This window comes from Molothrus aeneus, chromosome 24, assembly GCF_037042795.1.
Source record: "Molothrus aeneus isolate 106 chromosome 24, BPBGC_Maene_1.0, whole genome shotgun sequence".
NCBI lineage: Eukaryota > Metazoa > Chordata > Aves > Passeriformes > Icteridae > Molothrus > Molothrus aeneus.
This window is the reverse complement of record NC_089669.1, coordinates 3,153,050-3,171,699: the sequence shown is the minus strand read 5'-3', so window position 1 is coordinate 3,171,699 and position 18,650 is coordinate 3,153,050. Positions and strand designations below refer to the sequence as shown.

General features: G+C 55.7%; 2 protein-coding genes across 15 annotated transcripts in view; both read right to left on the bottom strand.

The window, feature by feature from the left end:
* CNTN2 (contactin 2) overlaps positions 1-8,565 on the bottom strand; it is a 28,991-nt gene extending 20,426 nt beyond the window's left edge. The window contains exon 1 of the mRNA XM_066565065.1: positions 8,439-8,565. The gene's annotated coding sequence lies outside the window, so the exon portion shown is untranslated. The remainder of the gene's footprint in view (positions 1-8,438) is intronic.
* A 3,091-nt stretch (positions 8,566-11,656) lies between these two features.
* Positions 11,657-18,650, bottom strand: part of NFASC (neurofascin) — an 83,031-nt gene continuing 76,037 nt past the window's right edge. For all 14 annotated transcript variants that reach the window (XM_066565495.1, XM_066565499.1, XM_066565501.1 and 11 more), the window contains one exon: positions 11,657-17,775. In XM_066565495.1, the coding sequence (XP_066421592.1) occupies positions 17,544-17,775 (232 nt within the window). In that variant the 3' untranslated portion in view covers positions 11,657-17,543. The remainder of the gene's footprint in view (positions 17,776-18,650) is intronic.

The following is an 18,650-nucleotide window of genomic DNA, read 5'->3' as shown; positions in this document are numbered from 1 at the left end:
AGCCCAAGTGAGACTCACTCCAGGGCAGAATTCCAGCGGTGCCCGGAGGAGCAGGAGCTGCTGAAGGAGCCCTTTTTGTCCCCATGGGAGGCGACAATCAGAGAGTGCAATTGTTGTCCCTCCTCCTTTGCTATTTCCCATTCTTTCCCCCCCTCCTCCATAAACTCTCCAAGTGTTTTTGATGGAAAACACCAAGCCAGAAGCACAGGGGATATTGGTGGGGAGTGAGAAGGGAGGAATAATTTGGGGGGGGGGGTTGTGAAAATAATGAATAATTTGGGGGAATAATTTGGGGAATAATTTGGATTTTTGTGAAAACAATGAAGATAATGGGAAGGAATTCTTGGCTAGTGAGGGTTGGGATGCCCTAGAACAGGGTTCTCCAGTCCTGGAATTGTCCCAGGCCAGGCTGGATGGAGCTTGGAGCAGCCTGGGACAGGGGAAGGTGTCCCTGCTCATGGCAGGGGTGACACTGGGTGGGCTTTAAGGTCCCTCCCAACCCAAATCACTCCAGGATTTGGGAATTCTGTGACAAAGGAAACTCTTTAACTTCCAGGGCATCTCCTGATGGCCTTCCCAGCCTCCTGTGATCCCTAAAGATTCCCAAAGATCACCCGCCAGCCAAACCCTGAGCTCTTTGTGCAGCCCCGAGCCCTCAGTGGGAGCAGCCCCACCCGCGGCCCCGCTTCCCCCGGAACTCCAGCAGGGATTTCGGGCTGCTTTCTCCCCCTTTGTTAACAAAACCCCTTTGGAAACGGCTCGCGGAGCTCTCCCGCAGCCCGGCAGGGCCTCGTTTCCCGCTGTCCTCCCCCGAACGCCCCGGCGAGGAGCTGGAGATGCTGCCAAGAGCTCCCGGGCCGCTCCTGCTGCTCATCCCCCTGCTCCAGCTGGTGCTGCTTCCACTCCCGTCCCTGCCCATCTGTCCGCCCCCGAGCCCTCGGAGCAGGGATTAGCCCATCCCCTGGGATGCTCGGCCCCTTTCCAACCCCCCCTCATTACCAGCAGCACCTGAGCAAACAGCAGAGCCCAGCTCGGGCTGCAGGAACCAGCCGGGCTCTTTGTGTCCTCGCCCAGAGAGAAGGGTTTGCTGCCAGCATCCCAAAATCCATCCCGAAATCCATCCATCCCAAAATCCATCCCAAAATTCATCCCAAAATCTATCCTGAAATCCATCCCAAAATCCATCCATCCCAAAATCCATCCATCCCAAAATCCATCCCAAAATCAATCCCAAAATCTATCCTGAAATCCATCCCAAAATCCATCCTGAAATCCATCCTGAAATCTATCCAGAAATCCATCCCAAAGTCCATCCCAAAATCCTGGGGGTTTGTCTTGTCTGGGTTTGAGGGTCAGAGAGGGGACAGAGAGGGAACAGCCAGGAGGGGACAGAGGGGACAGGCAGGAGAGGACAGAGAGGGGACAGGTAGGAAGGGACAGAGAGGACTGGCATGAAGGGACAGAGAGGGGACAGAGAGGGGACAGAGAGGGGACAGGCAGGAGAGGACAGAGCGGTGAGAGCCGCCCTCAGCCCTGCTGGGATTTTGTTCCCTGACAGGCCCCAAAACGAAGCTGGAGCTCCTTTATCCCGCCCGACCGGGGAGGGAGGAGCCGCTGCCAGCGGGAGGCGGCAGCTCCAGGTGGGAGAGGCCCGAGCTGTGACAGGGACGGGGAATTTGGGGACGGAGCCCAGCGGGGCGGGAGATGCTCCCACGCAGAAGCCGCTGGTTCCAGCAGCCCTGGAGCGGCTCGGTCACATGGAGTCACTTGATGTCACCGAGAATCCTGCCCCAAACAGCGTCCCGAGCCCACGGCCCGGCAGCCAACACTGCCCCTTTGTTCCCCTGGCCTGTCCCTCCGCCCTGGGGACAAGGGGCAGCTTTGAGCCGGGCGCGCTGTGGGCTTGCGGGAGATGCCAGCCCTGCGCTAATTAATGAGTTGACTTTTCCAAATCTCCGCAGTTCCCTTGCCCCGGGGCTTGGGAGAGGCGGGAGCTGTTCCTGCACCAGCGGCTGCAAATTAAACTCGGGGAGTTTTTGCTCTGGTGCTTCCAGCCCCGTTTTCCGAGCCTGAATCCTCTGCCGAGCCCCGGGAGCTGCCTGGGAGGGCTCCAGCTGCAGCTCTGCTCTCTTTGTTCCCTCACCCCTCACACTCTGAAAACAAACAGGAAAGAGAGAGGGGAAAGCTGCATTTTGTTATTTTTGTGGGATTCTGGACTAGTTTGGGTGGGAAGGGACCTTAAACCCCATCCCACCCCATACCATGGGCAGGGACATCTTCCACTATCCCAGGTGGCTCCAACCTGGCCTTGGACATTTCCAGGGATGGAGCAGCCACAGCTTCTCTGGGAATTCCATCCCAGCCCCTCGCCACCCTCAGAGCCAGGAATTCCTCCCAGTATCCCATCTAAACCCACTCCCTGCCAGCTGAAATCCCTTCCACAAGGAGGAAGCAGCAGGAGGAGGTCTGGTTTGGGCCCATCCTCCCTCCTGGAGGTTCGGGCTCCTTGGGGCAGCTCCGAAACTGAGGGAATTTCTCTGACATTGCCTGGATTTATCTGACCCCAAGCTCCTGGTCCTGGATCCGCCCCCGAGCTGTGGATCCTGGATCTGATCCTGAGCTCCCCCAAAGCTCAGGAACACTCTGCACTGGACACTGAGCCCTGCTCTCATCCCTGATTAAGGAATGGCCACAGGGAGCTGTTTTTTCCCTGTTCCCGGGGTATTTTGACAGACACCCGAGAGCCTGCTGGTGTCCTGAGAGGGGATCTGTCACCGCCGCTAATGGAGGCTGTCACTGATACCTCCGGTAGCAATGGAGAGCTCCACAGGATCCCTTCCCTCCGGAACGGGGCAGGATGGAGAGCTCCACGTGATCCCTTCCCTTTGGGAATGGGGCAGAATGGAGAGCTCCACAGGATCCCTTCCCTCTGGAACGGGGCAGGATAGAGAGCTCCACGTGATCCCTTCCCTTTGGGAATGGGGCGGAATGGAGAGCTCCACAGGATCCCTTCCCTTTGGGATGGGGATGGATGGAGAGCTCCACAGGATCCCTTCCCTTTGGGAATGGGGCAGAATGGAGAGCTCCACAGGATCCCTTCCCTTTGGGATGGGGATGGATGGAGAGCTCCACAGGATCCCTTCCCTTTGGGATGGGGAGGGATGGAGAGCTCCACAGGATCCCTTCCCTTTGGGAATGGGGCAGAATGGAGAGCTCCACAGGATCCCTTCCCTTTGGGAATGGGGCAGAATGGAGAGCTCCACAGGATCCCTTCCCTCTGGAACGGGGCAGGATAGAGAGCTCCACGTGATCCCTTCCCTTTGGGATGGGGAGGGATGGAGAGCTCCAAATGATCCCTTCCCTCCAGGATGGAGAGCTCCACATGATCCTTTCCCTTTGGGATGGGGAGGGATGGAGAGTTCCACAAGATCCCTTCCCTCTGGAACAGGGCAGGATGGAGAGCTCCACAGGATCCCTTCCCTTTGGGATGGAGAGCTCCACAGGATCCCTTCCCTCCGGAACCAGGAGCAATCCATGAGCGGGGAGGCAGAGTCAAGGAGCTCAGGGAGATTTGGAGAGGGGCTGGGAGAGGAGGAGCAGCCTGGAACAGCACCCCCAGCCCTGACTGCAGGGCTGCATCCTCAGGAGGACGATTCCAGCAGGATTTTGGGAAGGTCAGGGGTGGATTTTGGCAGGAGATGCCGCGTTCAGCGCTGTCCATTAGCGGGATAAATCAGTGTAATTCCATCTCCTGCACTCAGCCACCAGAGGAGCATTTGGGATTAAGTGGGGCAGCTCCTTCTGCCGCAGCATTCCCCAGGGAGGCATCGCTCCGGCCACGATTCCTCCTGTGCCTCTTTTATTTGGGATCATGGCTGAAGCTGGAAGGGGCAGGCGTGTGATGTTCCCTGGATTCTGACTCTCAGAACCTTCCCAAGGTTGGGGACATCGTGTCCGTCCCGGCACAGCGTGGCTGGTGAGGGACAAACGGCTTCATTGTCACGGGTTTGTCCTCCTGGAAATCAGGGGTGGATCGAGAGGAAAACTCTGGATTCAGCCCTTCCCAGAGCTTTTTTGGGTCGGATCTGTCGGTGGCTCCAGGTCCTGCAGGAATTCTGAGCCACTCCAAACCCATCTGAGCAAGGAAGGCTCCAAATGAGGACCAAAAGAGGGGCTTGGGGTGAAGTTCTGTCACCCAAAACAGATCCTGATCCTGGGAGCTCTTTTCCTGAATAATTGGTCGCAGTTCTGGGCTGTCCCCAGGGCTTGGGGGAGTTTCCTTTTCATCCAAACTCTCCCTTTGTGCGGGAGACAAAGCCGGGAGGTGCCTTTGGTCCGGACATGGAAAGGGGAGTGGGCGGGGAGGGCTTGGGGGGAAAATCGAATGGTGTTTAAAAAAAAAAAAGGATATTTTATTATGAGTGGGACTTTCCTGCTCTGGGCAGAGTGAATTTTACAGCTGAGCTTTGCAGTGAGCTCGTTTCCCTTTAAAAATTATATTTATGTTTTATATTTATATTTATACTTATATTTATGATATATAATAATATTATTTATATTTATATTCATATTGTTATTCATATTGGTATTTATATTCGTGTTTATTTACACTTATATTTTAATTGTCTTTTTCCTCCCCAGACAAATCCATTCCCATCTCTCTCCTCGGTGCCTCCTGGGGGGAAATGGAATTCCAACCTGAGCTGTTCAAATATCCCTTGGAAAATTCCCGGGGGTTTGGAGCTGGAGCTCCCGGGGGTTTCGGGTTTGGGTCACCTCCAGTGGGACCTGGGGACGCCCGGGTGGCTCAGCCCTGAGCCAAAGCCTTGGGACAGGTGACAAAGCCAAGGGGACCAGCGGGAAGAGCCGGGAGACTTTTCCATGGATCTCCAGCCCCCAGGGATCTCCGGCCCCCAGGGATGGGGGAATTTGGGCTCGAGGAGGGAATTCGCCCCAGGCTGGGCATGGGCCTGGTGTTAAGCCAGGCTGCCGCTCTAAACTCTCCCTCAAGACTCGACTCCCAGCTCAAAGCTCAGCCCAGAGCAGCCGGGATGAGAAGCCTGAAAATCCACCCAGGGGTGATTCCAGCAGGAATTCAGGAGGCGATTCCAGCCAAAATCCTGGTCAGCGCCTGTTAAAGTCACAGATATTCCCAGAGGCACATTCCCCTGCTGCCAACCCCTCTGGAGAAACGTTCAATTTTCCCGGGAAACGTTCCGTTTTCTCGGGAAACGTTCAGTTTTGTCGGGAAATGTTCAGTTTTCTCCGGAATTGTTCCCTTTTCCCGGGAATTGTTCCCTTTTCCCGGGAAATCCCGGCTGCTCCTGCGGGATCTCCCGGGAGGAGGCGCTGGGGCCGGGTGAGATTTCAGGCAGCGAGGACGTAGCTGAGCCCCCCTCCCCAGAATAAACCCCCCATTCCCGCTTCCCACCGCCCTCTCCAGGCCCGGCTCAGCCCCGGGAAGCTCAGCCTAAAGCCGGGACTATCCCGGGCTCCGCCCGCGCTGCCGGTGGCGTCAGAGCGGCGGCGCCTTGCTGGGCTCAGGTATAAATGGCTCCCACCTGCTCCAGCCTCTCCCCGCCGCTGGAAGCTCTCCCGGGAGCCGGGAACAACGCGCGGGGAGCTCGGGAAACCTCCGGGAGAAGGGGTTGGAAAGGGGAGCCCTGATCCAACAGCAAGCGCCTCCTCGAGGTTTTGGGGTTTGGGGATCCCCGCCTGGCTCCAGGGATCTTCCCAAGCTTCCCGGCTCTCCCAGTGCCCCGCTGGGTGCTTGTACTGGTCATGCTGGGGTTAAAGTCGCCCCTCAGGGGAAGCTGCAGCTGCTGCCGGGTTTGTTTTGCTCCTTGGGATGCTCCAGACCCGTGTCCAACCTTCTCTCCTGCCCCTGGGTTTGGGGTTCGGGCTCCAAGCGTTGCCAGCCCTGTCAGGGATCAGCGCTGAACAGATTTTCCTGGTCCCTCCCGGTTTTTACGGCTGCCCGGTGGATAACGAATGCTCCAGTTTAGGGTCATGGTTGCTGGGCAGGGCTGGGGCTGGGATTCACAGCCGGCTCCGGCTGGGAATGTCCCTTGTGCTCCCTGGGACCATCCCAGTGGGATCCTGGATTTTACAGCGGGACCGGGGGTGTTTTTCATGGAAAGTGAAAGATTTTGGGTTCGGGGAAAAGGATTTTGTGCAGCTGGAGAGCTGCGCTGAGCAAACTCGTGGGAGATGGGGAAATTCCCATCCCAAATTCCTTGAAAACCCCATCCCGAGCTCCTTGAAAACCCCACCCAAACTCCATGAAAACCCCATCCCGAGCTCTCTGAGACCCCATCCCAAATTCCCTGGGACCCCTTCGAAATCTCCCTGAAAATTCCATCCCAATCTCCCTGAAAACCCCATCCCAAATTTTCCCTGAAAACCCCATCCCAAATTTTCCCTGAAAACCCCATCCCAATCTCTCTGAAACCCCATCCCAGTCTCCCTGGGACCCCATCCCAAATCCCCACCCCGATCTCCGTGCGGGCTCCTGGAGCCGGCCCCGATCCCGGGATCGCGGCTGAGCCGGGAGCGGCTCCCGGAGCTGCCGGGGGACCCCCGGGGGTGCCAGGGGCTCCGGGGGTGGTGGCACCGCCAGCGACAGGGACACAGCGCCACGGCCAGAGAGACCCCGGCAGGGCTCAGGGTCTCCTCAGGTATTTCATGGATCATTTGGATTTTGGGAATTTCCAGCGCACCTTTAACGGCTTTAACGCAGGCTCAGCTCCACGTGGATTCCCTTTTTTTTTTTTTTTTTTTCCGTGGGGTGGAAATTCCATGCGCTGTGGGAAATCCTAAAGGCGCGGTTTGGGTTTTCTGCCCTTTATGGTTTATTTGTGGTAAATCCGCGGAGAAAAATCCTAAGCCAGACCATCAAATCCTCGGCGAATATTCCAAAGGGATAAAAGCGGCCGCTCAGTTTTGTGGGAATTAATCAGGGGATGGAGAGGAGCTTTGGGAACCCTTTGTCTCACTCTACCTGAGCCCAGGTGCAGCTGGGCTCACAGGACCTCCCCATCTCCCGTTTTCTGGAGTTTTTGGGAATTCTGAGCCACCCCTTGGAAAGCTCACTTATTTCTGGAAAGTTTGGGGTCCGCTGCTGAGCAAAGCAAGAGGTTTTTGGGGTTGTGTCGCTGTGCTAAATCCCAAACACCCAGCCTGCAGAGGTTCATTTCTTGATCCTAAATCTCCTGCGACACCCCCTTGCTCCAGCTTTGGGCCCTCAGAATTCCTCCTGGATCTGCCTGGGGGGAGCAGGGCCGAGCTCGGGGAAAGCCTCGGGATTTCTGGCAGCTCCGGGATGCAGAGGCTGCCGCCTCCCATCCTCACAGCAACCGGTGTTTCCCGGGAGAAGCGCGATCTCCCGGGAATCCGCCCCGGCCCGGCCGCGGGGACAACGCTGGGGGCTGGTGGGGGTCGGGACCAGCCCGGGGCGGTTTTGGGGTCAGCGTGGGTGGGGTGAGGAGGGAGCTGGGGCAGTCTGAAGACACGAGAAGGAGCCCCAGGATGATCCCCTCAGCTTTCATCCCTCTGGGACCGGGAACAGAGGGGAGCCCTCATTGCGGGGTGCCCCCCGTGCCCACGGGGGAATGGATCCACGGCTTGGATCGGAATTCCCGCGTGTCCCAAACCCCCCCGGAACACCCCCAAATCCCACCCTCCCCTGGGATCTGCCCTCGGGAAGGTGAACTGGGACGCCACGGCGCTCCCTCTGCTCCCTGCGCGGAGAGGAGACCCCGAGGCTGCTCAGGGCTCTGCCGGCCCCTTCTGGGGGTGCTGAAGTAGTTTCGGGCAGCAGAACCCCCTGCGGACCCCCCCAGCACATTGGAGATGCCCGATCCCCCCCCCCCAGCGCTCTCCCGAAGTGCCTCGGGCCGGAACGCGCCGGGAAAAAACCTCGCGACAATCGCTGAGAACCGAAATATTCCTCGATTTTTTTTTTTTTCCCCGTAAGAGACATTTCTGCTGACAGCCGCCCTGACCTCGGCCGCGCAGGCAGCGCTGCCACAAGTGCCACCGCCTCCTGCCAACTCCACCCCCGGCTCCTCTTCTCTCCGGAATGCCCAAAACACCCTCAGCTCCTCTCCGGATGCCCAAACCACCCCTAGATCCTCTCCGGATGCCCAAACCACCCTCGGCTCCTCTCCAGAATGCCCAAACCACCCCTAGATCCTCTCCGGAATGCCCAAACCACCCTCAGCTCCTCTCCGGATACCCAAACCACCCCTAGATCCTCTCCGGAATGCCCAAACCATCCCCAGCTCCTCTCCGGATGCCCAAAGCACCCTCGGCTCCTGTCCCCGTCCCTTTGGAGCCCAGCGAGACCCCGCAGCGTCCCCCCGGCCGGAGGGTGCTCAGATCCACCCGCAGCCCCGTCCATCGCTCCGGGGTGCAGCAGAGCGGCACGAAGCGCTTACCTGCGGCGGGAGGGCTGCGTGGGCATCAGCCGGGGGCCCGCGGGGCCTGGCGGCTGCCGGGGGCCGGGCTGCGAGGCAGCGCTCGCCTGGTGGCTGGCCGAGGGTGGATGTGTGTGCCCAAAGCCACTGCAGCATCTCTGCATTAGGATGTGCTCCTCCCTCTCCTCCCTCCTTGCGTGCGCGCTCCCTCGCTCGCTGCCAACCACCACGCCGCTCCCTGGAGACGGGGAATTGTTGGGGTTTTAATTTATTTATTTTTTTTTCCCTTCCCCCCTCCTCCTTGCTTTTACCTCGCTTGCCACAGCGCAAGGCGGGCAGGCAGAGCGGCTCGGGCATCATCATCATCATCATCATCGTCTTCGTCGTGATGCATAATTCATCTCGCAGCCTCTCCCGCCTGCTGCGCCCACCGGCAGAGCCCCCACGGGGCCGGAGCAGGTGTGGGGCCGGGGGGGCTGTGGGGGTTGGAGCCCCTCGCTGTGGGGTGGGAGCAGCCCCAGAGCCCCCCCATCCCTGTGTGGGTCCAGGTGTGTGCACCTCCCGTGCCTAAATATATCCCTGATTACACAATCGATCCGTAATTACACAATCCGCCCGTGGGTACCCGTGGATTTCTGTGTCTGCCGACAGCCCAGGACGGGATTCGCGCGAGGAAATCGCGGCACGGCCGAATTTTGGGGTGCTCCGGCTGGCGTGGGTGACCCCCGACCCTCCGCGAGGCGAGGACGGGGATTCCTCACAGCGACGGAGCGGGGGTGACAGCGTGGTCACCTTTGGGTCACCCTCGGGTTTTTGGGCGTGCCCGAGCCCCCTTGGCCGTGGCTGTGCCCGAGGGGCTCAGGTTTGCCCCGGGGGGCTCCCCCAGCGCCTTTCCCGGTGCGATCCCGGCTGCTCTCGGGAGGTCCGTGCCGCTGGAGCGACACGATGGGAGGCGACAGGGACACCCCGGGACACCCCGAGGTGTTGGGTGAAGGGTGCCCGTGCTGAGGGGGGCTTCAGATTGTGGGAACAGAGGGTTTGGGATGCGCCAGGGACCCTCCGGCCCTTCCCGGCTCCTGTTAATGATGTCGGGAGATCAGCGGGCGCCGGGGCTGGCCGCAGGTTAATGGGCTGCAATTAGAGAAAAGTAATTAAGGCATTAGTGTCTCTATTGATTGGCAGAGCTCCCGCGGGCCGGGCGGTGCGCGGGCAGGAGGGGGCCTGAGGGTCGCGTGTGTCGCTTCCCCTCGCCCAGTTTGTCCCAGTTTGGGGTCCCGGCTGCCAGTTTGGGGGTGAGAAAGGAGGGATGGATGGATGGATGGATGGATGGATGGATGGATGGATGGATGGATGGATGGATGGATGGATGGATGGATGGATGGATGGATGGATGGATGGATGATGGATGGATGGAGGGAAATCCAGGGGAGGAGATGAGCCCTGTCCCAGAGGAGGGAGGGGGACCTGCCCTTTGTCCCCTCCCCTCTGTGCCTCCGCCAGGGTCACTCTGCAGGTGACAAGGACAGCGCTGCCCCCTCGGGTGCCAACGCCCCGGGACAGCAGCGACGGCGAGGCCGCTCTGAGGAATCCCTTGGATATTCCCAGCTCCAACAGGGAAAACTCAGCCGTGGGAATGGGGAACAGGCTGGAGCTGCCTCCCGGAGGAGGAGGAGGAGGAGGAGGGAAGCCGGCATCGGCCTGGTCCTGCCCCTCCAGAGGCTGGGGACGATGTGGTGTCACCGCTGGGCCATCAAAGTGGCACCGAGAGCGTCTGGCCCGGATCGATCCCAAGGCTCAGCACGGTCCCGCCGCCGCTCCGGGAGGGATAAAATCGCGACGGGAATGCTGGAAGGAGCCCGTGGAGAGCCCCAGACCTTGCGCTTGGTGCTTCCAGCGGCTGCGGGAATGGGGAACTGGGGGATTAGAGGAATTCCCGATGGAATTTCTGCACCAGGAGCCAATCGCAACTCCACAATTTTCCACAATTCCATCCTTCCCTGGGGCACGGACAGAGCGTGGCTGGTGCCTCCATCGCGCTGGGAATGTCTCCATAGGGCAAAAAGTGCTTTTCCCCCCTCTCTGCTGTTCCTGGAAATGCTGGGAAAGGGCGGGAGCAGCCCCCGCTGCAGCAGGAAGCACTCAGCCCTTCATCCTCTTAGCCGGGCCCGCCGCAATTACATCTCAATTAACCAAATTACTGCGCCGCTCCCGCTCCTTTCAGCCCCTTCTCCGCCCCGGGGAGCCTCTGCCAGGAGCGCTCCGGAGCCCCGGGCAGGAAGGGCTGGGAGCGAGGGATGGATCCCGGAGGGATGGACCCCGGCGGGAGCCGCGCTTGGCTGCCGGGAATGGGGGGCTGGGGTCAATCCCACATTTTCTGAGCCGTGGGAGCTTCTCCCCCTCTGCTTCCCGAGGGTTTGGGGGCTGGAAATGGGGCTGGAGAGGATCCAGGGCTGTCCCTGAGCGTTCTCCTTTCCTGGCCAGGGAGGGAATTTTGGGAATGCTGAGGACCGGCACAATCCAGGCTCTTGATCTGGAGAGGATCCAGAGCTGATCCAGCACCCTAAGTATCCTCCATTCCTGGTCAGGTTGGGAATTTTGGGAATGTTGAGGGCCGGCACAATCCAGGCTCTGGTTCTGGAGAGATCCAGAGCTTTGCCTGATTATCCATCTTTCCTGGCCAGGGAGGGAATTTTGGGAATGCTGAGGACCGGCACAATCCAGACTCTGGTTCTGGATGGGATCCAGAGCTGATCCAGCTGATCCAGTCTCCTCCTTTCCTCTTTAGACTGGGAATTTTGGGAATGCTGAGGACCAGCATAATACAGGTTCTGGATTGGATCCAGAGCTTCACCTGAGCATCCACCTTTCCTGGCCAGGGAGGGAATTTTGGGAATGCTGAGGACAGGCACAATCCAAACTCTGGTTCTGGATGGGATCCAGAATATCCTCCTTTCCTGGTCAATCCTTGGGAATTTTGGGAATGCCAAGGACCAGGCTGTTCTGCTTTTCCCTCTTGGAATTCCACAGGAACGACTCTTGGGCTCAGCATGAGTTTTGAACCATGTTTTATTATATGTTTAGTGTTTTCTCTATACAAAAAAATCCAGTCTTTTCTTTTTTTTTATAGTGATTCAAAAAAAAAAAAAAAAGAAGATATCTGAGTAGTTTGGCCTTCTCTCATCTCTCATGCAGTTGGTTTAGAAGTCCTTAAATTAAACCATTTTTTTTTCCCCTTCTAGTTCATAAATCTCGCTGGAAACTGAATTTTTACAGCCTCAGCTTTACATTTCTCACTGGAACAGGTGGGGTTAACGCAAAGGTGGTGGTTTCCTCTTCTTCTTCTTCGTTTTTATTTTTTTTTTTCTTTAAAAAAAAGGCAAATGAATACACAGGATACTTGAGACCAGCCGGGAGGTTGGACAGAGAGGACGGACGGATCACGAGATATTTACAAATTAAATTAAAACAAAACAGTCCCGGTACTTTCTGTTGGATGTGAGAGGGAGGAACAGACATTTAAAATGATATTTTGGAGGGAGGACTCTGGTCTGGGGGTCTGACATGGGATTTTAGGGTTCACATGGGATTTTGGGGATCTGACGTGGGATTTCGGAGTTGACATGGAGTTTTGGGGGTCCGACATGGAATTTTGGGTTGTTGACAAAATTTTGGAGGGTGGACATGGAATTTTGGGGGTTGACATGGAATTTTGGGGGTCTGCCATGGAATTTTGAGGGTTGACATGGGATTTTGGGTGGTTGACATGGAATTTTGGGGGCTGACACAGGATTTTTTGGAGTCGACATGGAATTTCAAGGGATTGACACGTACGATTGGGGGTCTGACAGAATTTTGGGGGATTAACGCAGAATTTTGGGGACTTGACATAAAATTTGTGTTACTGACAGAATTTTGGAGGTTTGACGCGGAATTTAAGGGTTTGACACGGAGTTCTGGGGGTCTCACATAGCGTTTCGGGGCTCAACACAGATTTCAGGTTCTGACATGGAATCTGGGGGCTGACACAGAATTTTGGGGGTCTAGCACGGGGTTTAGACAGCGCTGAACAACCAAACCCCGATGTGAGGACACGGAGACACAGGCGAGGGGCGCTACTGATGCCGTGGGTGGCGCTGTGAGGACCAGAAAAGCATCGTTATTCTTGTTAATAAAACAGCTTTTAGTGCAAGAAATAGGAGGTGTCTCTTTTTTTTGTCTTTTTTTTGGTCCTTTTTTTTGTGGTTTTTTTTTTTCCTTGATAAGGTTTTGTGGTTTTTTTTTTTTTTTATTGCTTAACTGAAACCTTGGTTGCTGCAGGAAAGCCTGGGCCGAGGAGGTGACGTCGCAGGTGGCACTCGCGGCTCTGCTGGGACCTGTGCGATGAGGAGAGGATTTGGGATGTGCCAGGGTGGGCGGTGGCGTTGGGATGTGCCAGGAAAAGGTGGCGGCATGGCCAGAGCCAGCGCTGTGGTGGCCCCGGGTGACGCTGCCCAGCTCGGCCCTTCTCCCTCCTGGGTTGCTGGTGACACTTGGGTTTGGGATCTGCCACCTCCAGGAAGGCAATGCTGGCAGCAGGGACAACATGTCCTGTTGGGTGGGGCTTCTCCAAGCAGGATTTCGGGGTCTGGATGAAAATTCCAGCTTTTCCCGCTGTTTTTTTTTGTGCCTCCAGTTGTGGTGTCACCTCAGGGAGAATGGGAGCAGCCTCCGGATCAGGGAAGCACAGCGATGTCCTCGTATCCCGAATTCCTGTTGCTCCTGTCAGCTGTCCCAGGGCTGGGTGCCAGGGAGGTCCCTGGAACTGAGATGGAGCCTGGATTCGTCTCCAGGACATGGATGTAGAGTTGGCTCGGAATGTTGAAGGAACAGGACAAACCCACACATTTGGGATTGAGCTCGGCTCCTGAGACTGCTGGAATTTGGGGTTTGGTGCTGGAACTGGGGGTCTGGCTCTGGAATTTGGGGTCTGATGCTGGAGTTTTGGGTGTGGCTCTTCCCTTTTTATTTCTGAATGAGAAGTTAAACCCTTGATGAGGAAAGGGTTCTTTCTTCTGGAGAGCTGGAAGTGTTCCCTGCCCCAGAGAGGCTGTGCAGATCCTGGGGAGGGATCGTTGTCCCTGTGGTGGGAATGGGAGCATCCCTGCGAGCCCTGGGGGTCACCACAGGAATCAGGACAGGAGGTGGCCGGGATGTCCCCTCTGGAGAGGGCATGGAGCAGCAGAACTGCTCCCAGGGAATGGGATTGGGATCAGGGTGGGGAAGATCCCTCAGCACCACAAATCCTTGTGTGGATTACCCATCCATGGATCCATCCATCATCCATCCATCCATCCATCCATCATCCATCCATCCATCCATGGATCCATCCATCATCCATCCATCCATGGATGCATCCATCATCCATAGATCCATCCATGGATGCATCCATCATCCATAGATCCATCCATGGATCCATCCATCATCCATGGATCCATCCATCATCCATGGATCCATCCATCATCCATCCATGGATCCATCCATCATCCATCCATCCATCCATCCATCCATCCATCCATCCATCCATCCATCCATCCATCATCCATCCATCCATCCATGGATCCATCCATCATCCATCCATGGATCCATGGATCCATCCATCATCCATCCATCCATGGATCCATGGATCCATGGATCCACCCATCCATCCATCATCTATCTACGGATCCATCCCTCCATCCATCTCCTGCTCCAAGGATGCTCCCAGGACACGCTGTGGGTTCATCCCAGCCCTGTGTGGGTTTTTGGGAGCTGTGGGGGTCACCCTGGGAGTGCTGTGGAAGGTTTGGGGTCAGGGCTTTTCTCCCTGTGCAAACCTTGAACTTTACTCAAAGGAGTAAAAGATGAGAAGCTCAGGATGAGTTTTTAGCCTGAATTTTCTTTGGACTCCAAAACTCCAGGGGGGAGATTTTGAAGAAATGTCAGAATTTTTGCTAAACCTTAGAAACGCTGAGTAACTTTTACACCGAGCTGAGACAGGGCTGTGAGTAATTTACGCTGAGTTGTTTGTCCACCTCTGCATCTCCTCCCTCTTCTCAATACTCAAAGTAACCTGGGGAATTTTATGGGGAAATTTGGGATAAGGTTGGGCAGAGTCCAGCTCCTTCCCATTCCTTTTTCCAAAGGGATTCTGAGAGATTTCCTCAGGGATGGGGTGGTTCAGGAATCAGGGTTTTCATGGGAATGGCACATCACGGGTACCCAACATGGACCTGCTTCCAGCAATCCTGGCCTGATTCCTGAATGTTTAGAGGAGTTTTGTGGTCCCTGTCAGCAGCAAGGACTGGGAGTGCTGGGAAGATCCCAGATCCAGAGGCTGGATTTGTTTCCCATTCCCAGCGGTGCTTGGGCAGGGAGTTGCACAAACTCAGCTGGGAGTGGTTTGGGAATGGGATTGTCCCCATGGCCAGGGGCGGTGTCACCTTTGGGAATGGGATTGTCCCCATCCCAGGGGCGGTGTCACCTTTGGGAATGGGATTGTCCCCATCCCAGGGGCGGTGTCACCTTTGGGAATGGGATTGTCCCCGTCCCAGGGGCGGTGTCACCTTTGGGAATGGGATTGTCCCCATCCCAGGGGTGCTGTCACCTTTGGGAATGGGATTGTCCCCATGGCCAGGGGCGGTGTCACCTTTGGCCTGGGGGGTGTTTGCCTAAAAGCTGGAAGGGATTCTGGGATTCTGGGAGTCGCTGTCCTGAACGGGACGGGCGGCAGGACTGGGACTGGGGCGTGGCAGTGTCCACACTGAGGGTCACAATGGGGCTGTCCCTGCCAGGGGACACGGCTGGAGGGTCCTGGCAGGGCGTGACAGATGAGGCACATCCCTGGGACAGCTCCCCCAGCTCTATGAGGGGGCTCTGCCTCTTGACCCTGACCTAAACCCCAAAATTCCTTTGCCATTGGTTTCATGGAACAATTCGGGTGGGAAGGGACCTTTTAAGGTCATGAAATCCAACCCCACGAGCTCCATCTTCACCCCACCTTGACCTATCAGAGAAGACGACCAAGATAAATGATAATTATTATTTAAAGGAAGGCATTTGCATTGGATTAATTTGCATCCGTCTCTCCTGTCGGCCCGCTCCGGGCTCTTCCTGGGATCCATCGGGATGTGGCAAAGTCCCTCTCCACAATCCGTAGCAGTGGGAGTATCCCTGTCACTGACATGTCTCCAGAGCAGAAAGAATAACTGCACAAATCCCGTTGCATCCTATCAAAAAAAACCCTCCATCCTCCTCAAAAAAAAAAAAAAAAAAACCCAAAAAAAACTAAAACAAAAACCAAAAGGAAAATCCATCCAAAAATCCATCTTTTCCGAAGGAAACCCAGCCTCTCTCTCTCTCTCTTTCGCAAAGGTACCTTTGGTTTCAAAAGTGCAGGAAGTGGGAGGATTCACGGGACGCAGTCCGTCAGGAATCCCTGCCTTCTACCCTGATCCATGCTGGGGGAGCTGGGAACGCTCCCAGGCATCCCATTCCTACTGCTCAGGTGGATCCGAGGCCGTCGGGGGCGCGGAAGCGGAGTGGGAAGAGCATCCTTGGAGTGACTCCCCGGCAAGTCCCAAGCTGTGTAAGGCATGTGAGGGAGCGCTCAGGGGGGGTCGCTGAAATCCTGGGAGTCTCCAGGCGGGATGGGGGGGTCCCACGGTGGCTTGGCTGAGTGCTGGAGGGGGGAAAGGCCACTGTCAGAAAGGAGGAGAAAGTGGGAAAAACAGCGTCCGTCCGGCTCATCCCGTGCCCGTGGAGGTGCGGGTTCCAGTCCAGTGCTCCTTCCTTGTGGTGTGGCCCTGAATCCTTTAAGGAATCCCCCACCTGATCCCAGGGGTTTTTTCCGTCCTCGCTTGGATTATTTTTTCGTTCATCATTCTGGTCTCCTTGTCTCATTCTGATCCCGCTCCTGCTCCAGGCCCTCTTTGCTACATTGGATTTATGGAGTTGCCTTGGAAAGAAAGCAGGCGTGGGGTGGGGGGCGGCTCCCCCCAAAATCCCTACAAAGCAAATTTAAACCCAAAAAGGCTTTTCTGCAGTGCTGTCACGCCGGGCGTGGCAGGGGAGAGGCTCTTCCCTGTCCTTCCACAAATCCCAAAAGCTCCTCCACAACCTCCTCTTCTCCTCCCGGGGTGCTCCCGAGCTCAGTGGGAACGGGGGATGAGCTCCCCGTGGGTTTTCCCAGCCTCAGCAAGGACAAATCCCGGAGCTGAGGGAGGTGGTGGGGACCTGCTCTTCCCTGCATAGGTTTTTTCAGGAAGGAGGGTTTTTTGGGAGAGGTTATGGGCAAGGAGCTGCCGTGAGGATGGACGGCTCAATAATCTGGTGTTTTCACCCCAAAATCCACCCCTTTCCTCCTTCCATGCCTTTGCTCTGCCCAGGCCCCTCTCACCCCTCTTCCCTCACCAAAATTCTTTTATTTCTTTCCCCCTTCCCCTCTGATCCAGAACCTTCCTGGAAAAATTAAACCCAAAAAGTTGGAGCTCCCTCCTAAAAGAACAAAAAAAAGCCTCGGGGAGCCGAGCCCAACACGGGGCCCTTCCGGACTGAGGGAGCCCCAAAGTGGGGAGCAACCCCAAAACTGGGAAACAACCCCAAAATGAGGAGCAGCCCCGAACTGAGGAGCAATCCCAAACTGGGAAGCAACTCCAAAACTGAGGAGCAGCCCCAAAATGGGGGAGCAGCCCCAAAACTGAGGAGCAGCCCCAAAACTGGGGAGCAGCCCCAAACTGGGGAGCAGCTCAAGCATCTCCTCCCCTCCAGCTGCTCCAGCTCAGCCCCGATTCCCGCTCCAGCTCCCGCCCCGCGCGTCCTTTGCCATTGGCTCGTTTGCTAAGGATAAATGGCATTGGCGGCCGCCTGGGCTGCCTTGTTGGTTGGAATATTTTTCTTTTTTTTTTTTTTCCCTTTGTGGTTTTTTTTTTTTTGTATTTTTTTGCTATTTTTAATTTTTTTCTCTATTTTTTTTTTTTTTCTGTTTTGTTTGTTTTTTCAGTCCTCGCTCGATTCCCGCTCCTGTCGGAGGCAGCGGCAGCGGCGGCTGCCGGCGGAACCCCCGCCCGCTCCGAACCCCTCGGGCTTTGGGTGTTTTTCCCGGCGTTTTTGCTATGCCAAGGAATAAATGGCATTGACGGGGGACGTGGCCTCGGAGCTCTCGTTGCCCTCGGTCTCCTCTTTGTCCTTCTTGACCGTGTACTGGCCGATGAAGGAGCCGTCCTCGTTGAACTGGCCCTCGCCCCCTTCTCCGTAGTCCACCAAGCTGTCGTCGCTCTCCTGCTGCTTTATCGTCCCGTCCAGCGAGGTCTGGCTGTTGGGAAGAGGTTTGTTGTCTTCATCGCTGGCAGCAGAAGACAGACAGACACGGCAAGGGTTGAGAAACGGGGCCGAGAACCTTCCCCCGAGGGATGGAGATCCTAAATCAATCCGCAGCGGGAACGCGGCTCGGCAGAGCCCTAAATAGCCCAGGGGACTCATCGGGGTGTCGGGGGCTGTGGGAGGTGAAGGTGGTTGGGATCTCTGAACATCCAATTTTGTGATTTTTTTTCAGCTCAGAAATCGAATTTCTTAACATCACTTTCCACACCTCAGATTTCTTAAACCTTGATTTCCTCATCTCGATTCCTTTCCCTCAATTCCTTAATCATAATTTCTAAATCTCAATTTATTAACCTCAATTTATTAACCTCAGTTTATTAACCTCAATTTATTAACCTCAATTTCTTAAACTTGATTTCTTACTCAGTTTTTTTACTCTCAAATTCTTGCTCTCTGTTTCTTTCCCTCAATTTCTTAACTTTAATTTCTCTCTCTCGATTTTTTACTCTCAGTTTCTAAATCTCAAGTTTTTAATCTCAATCCATTGATCTCAGCTTCTTGCTCTCGGTTTCTAAATCTCAATTTCTAAATCTCAGGTTTTCAACCTTGATTTCTTGCCCTAGATTTCTTAACCTCAGTACTCCACCCAAAACTTGGATCAATGGGGCTGGATGAACATCAGGAATGTTTTTCCCTTGGATTCTTTCTCTCTCAGGGTTTTAGCCCCCCTTGGTAACCTGGTTGAGTGGTTTGTTCCCAGATTTCCTTGAGAAAACACAGTTTTTCCTTGGAAAAAAACCACATTTTTTTTTTCTTGGAAAACATTGTTTTACCTTGGAAAAAAATGCAGTTTTTCCTTGAAAAAACAGTTCCCCTTGAAAAATCGCATTTTTTCTT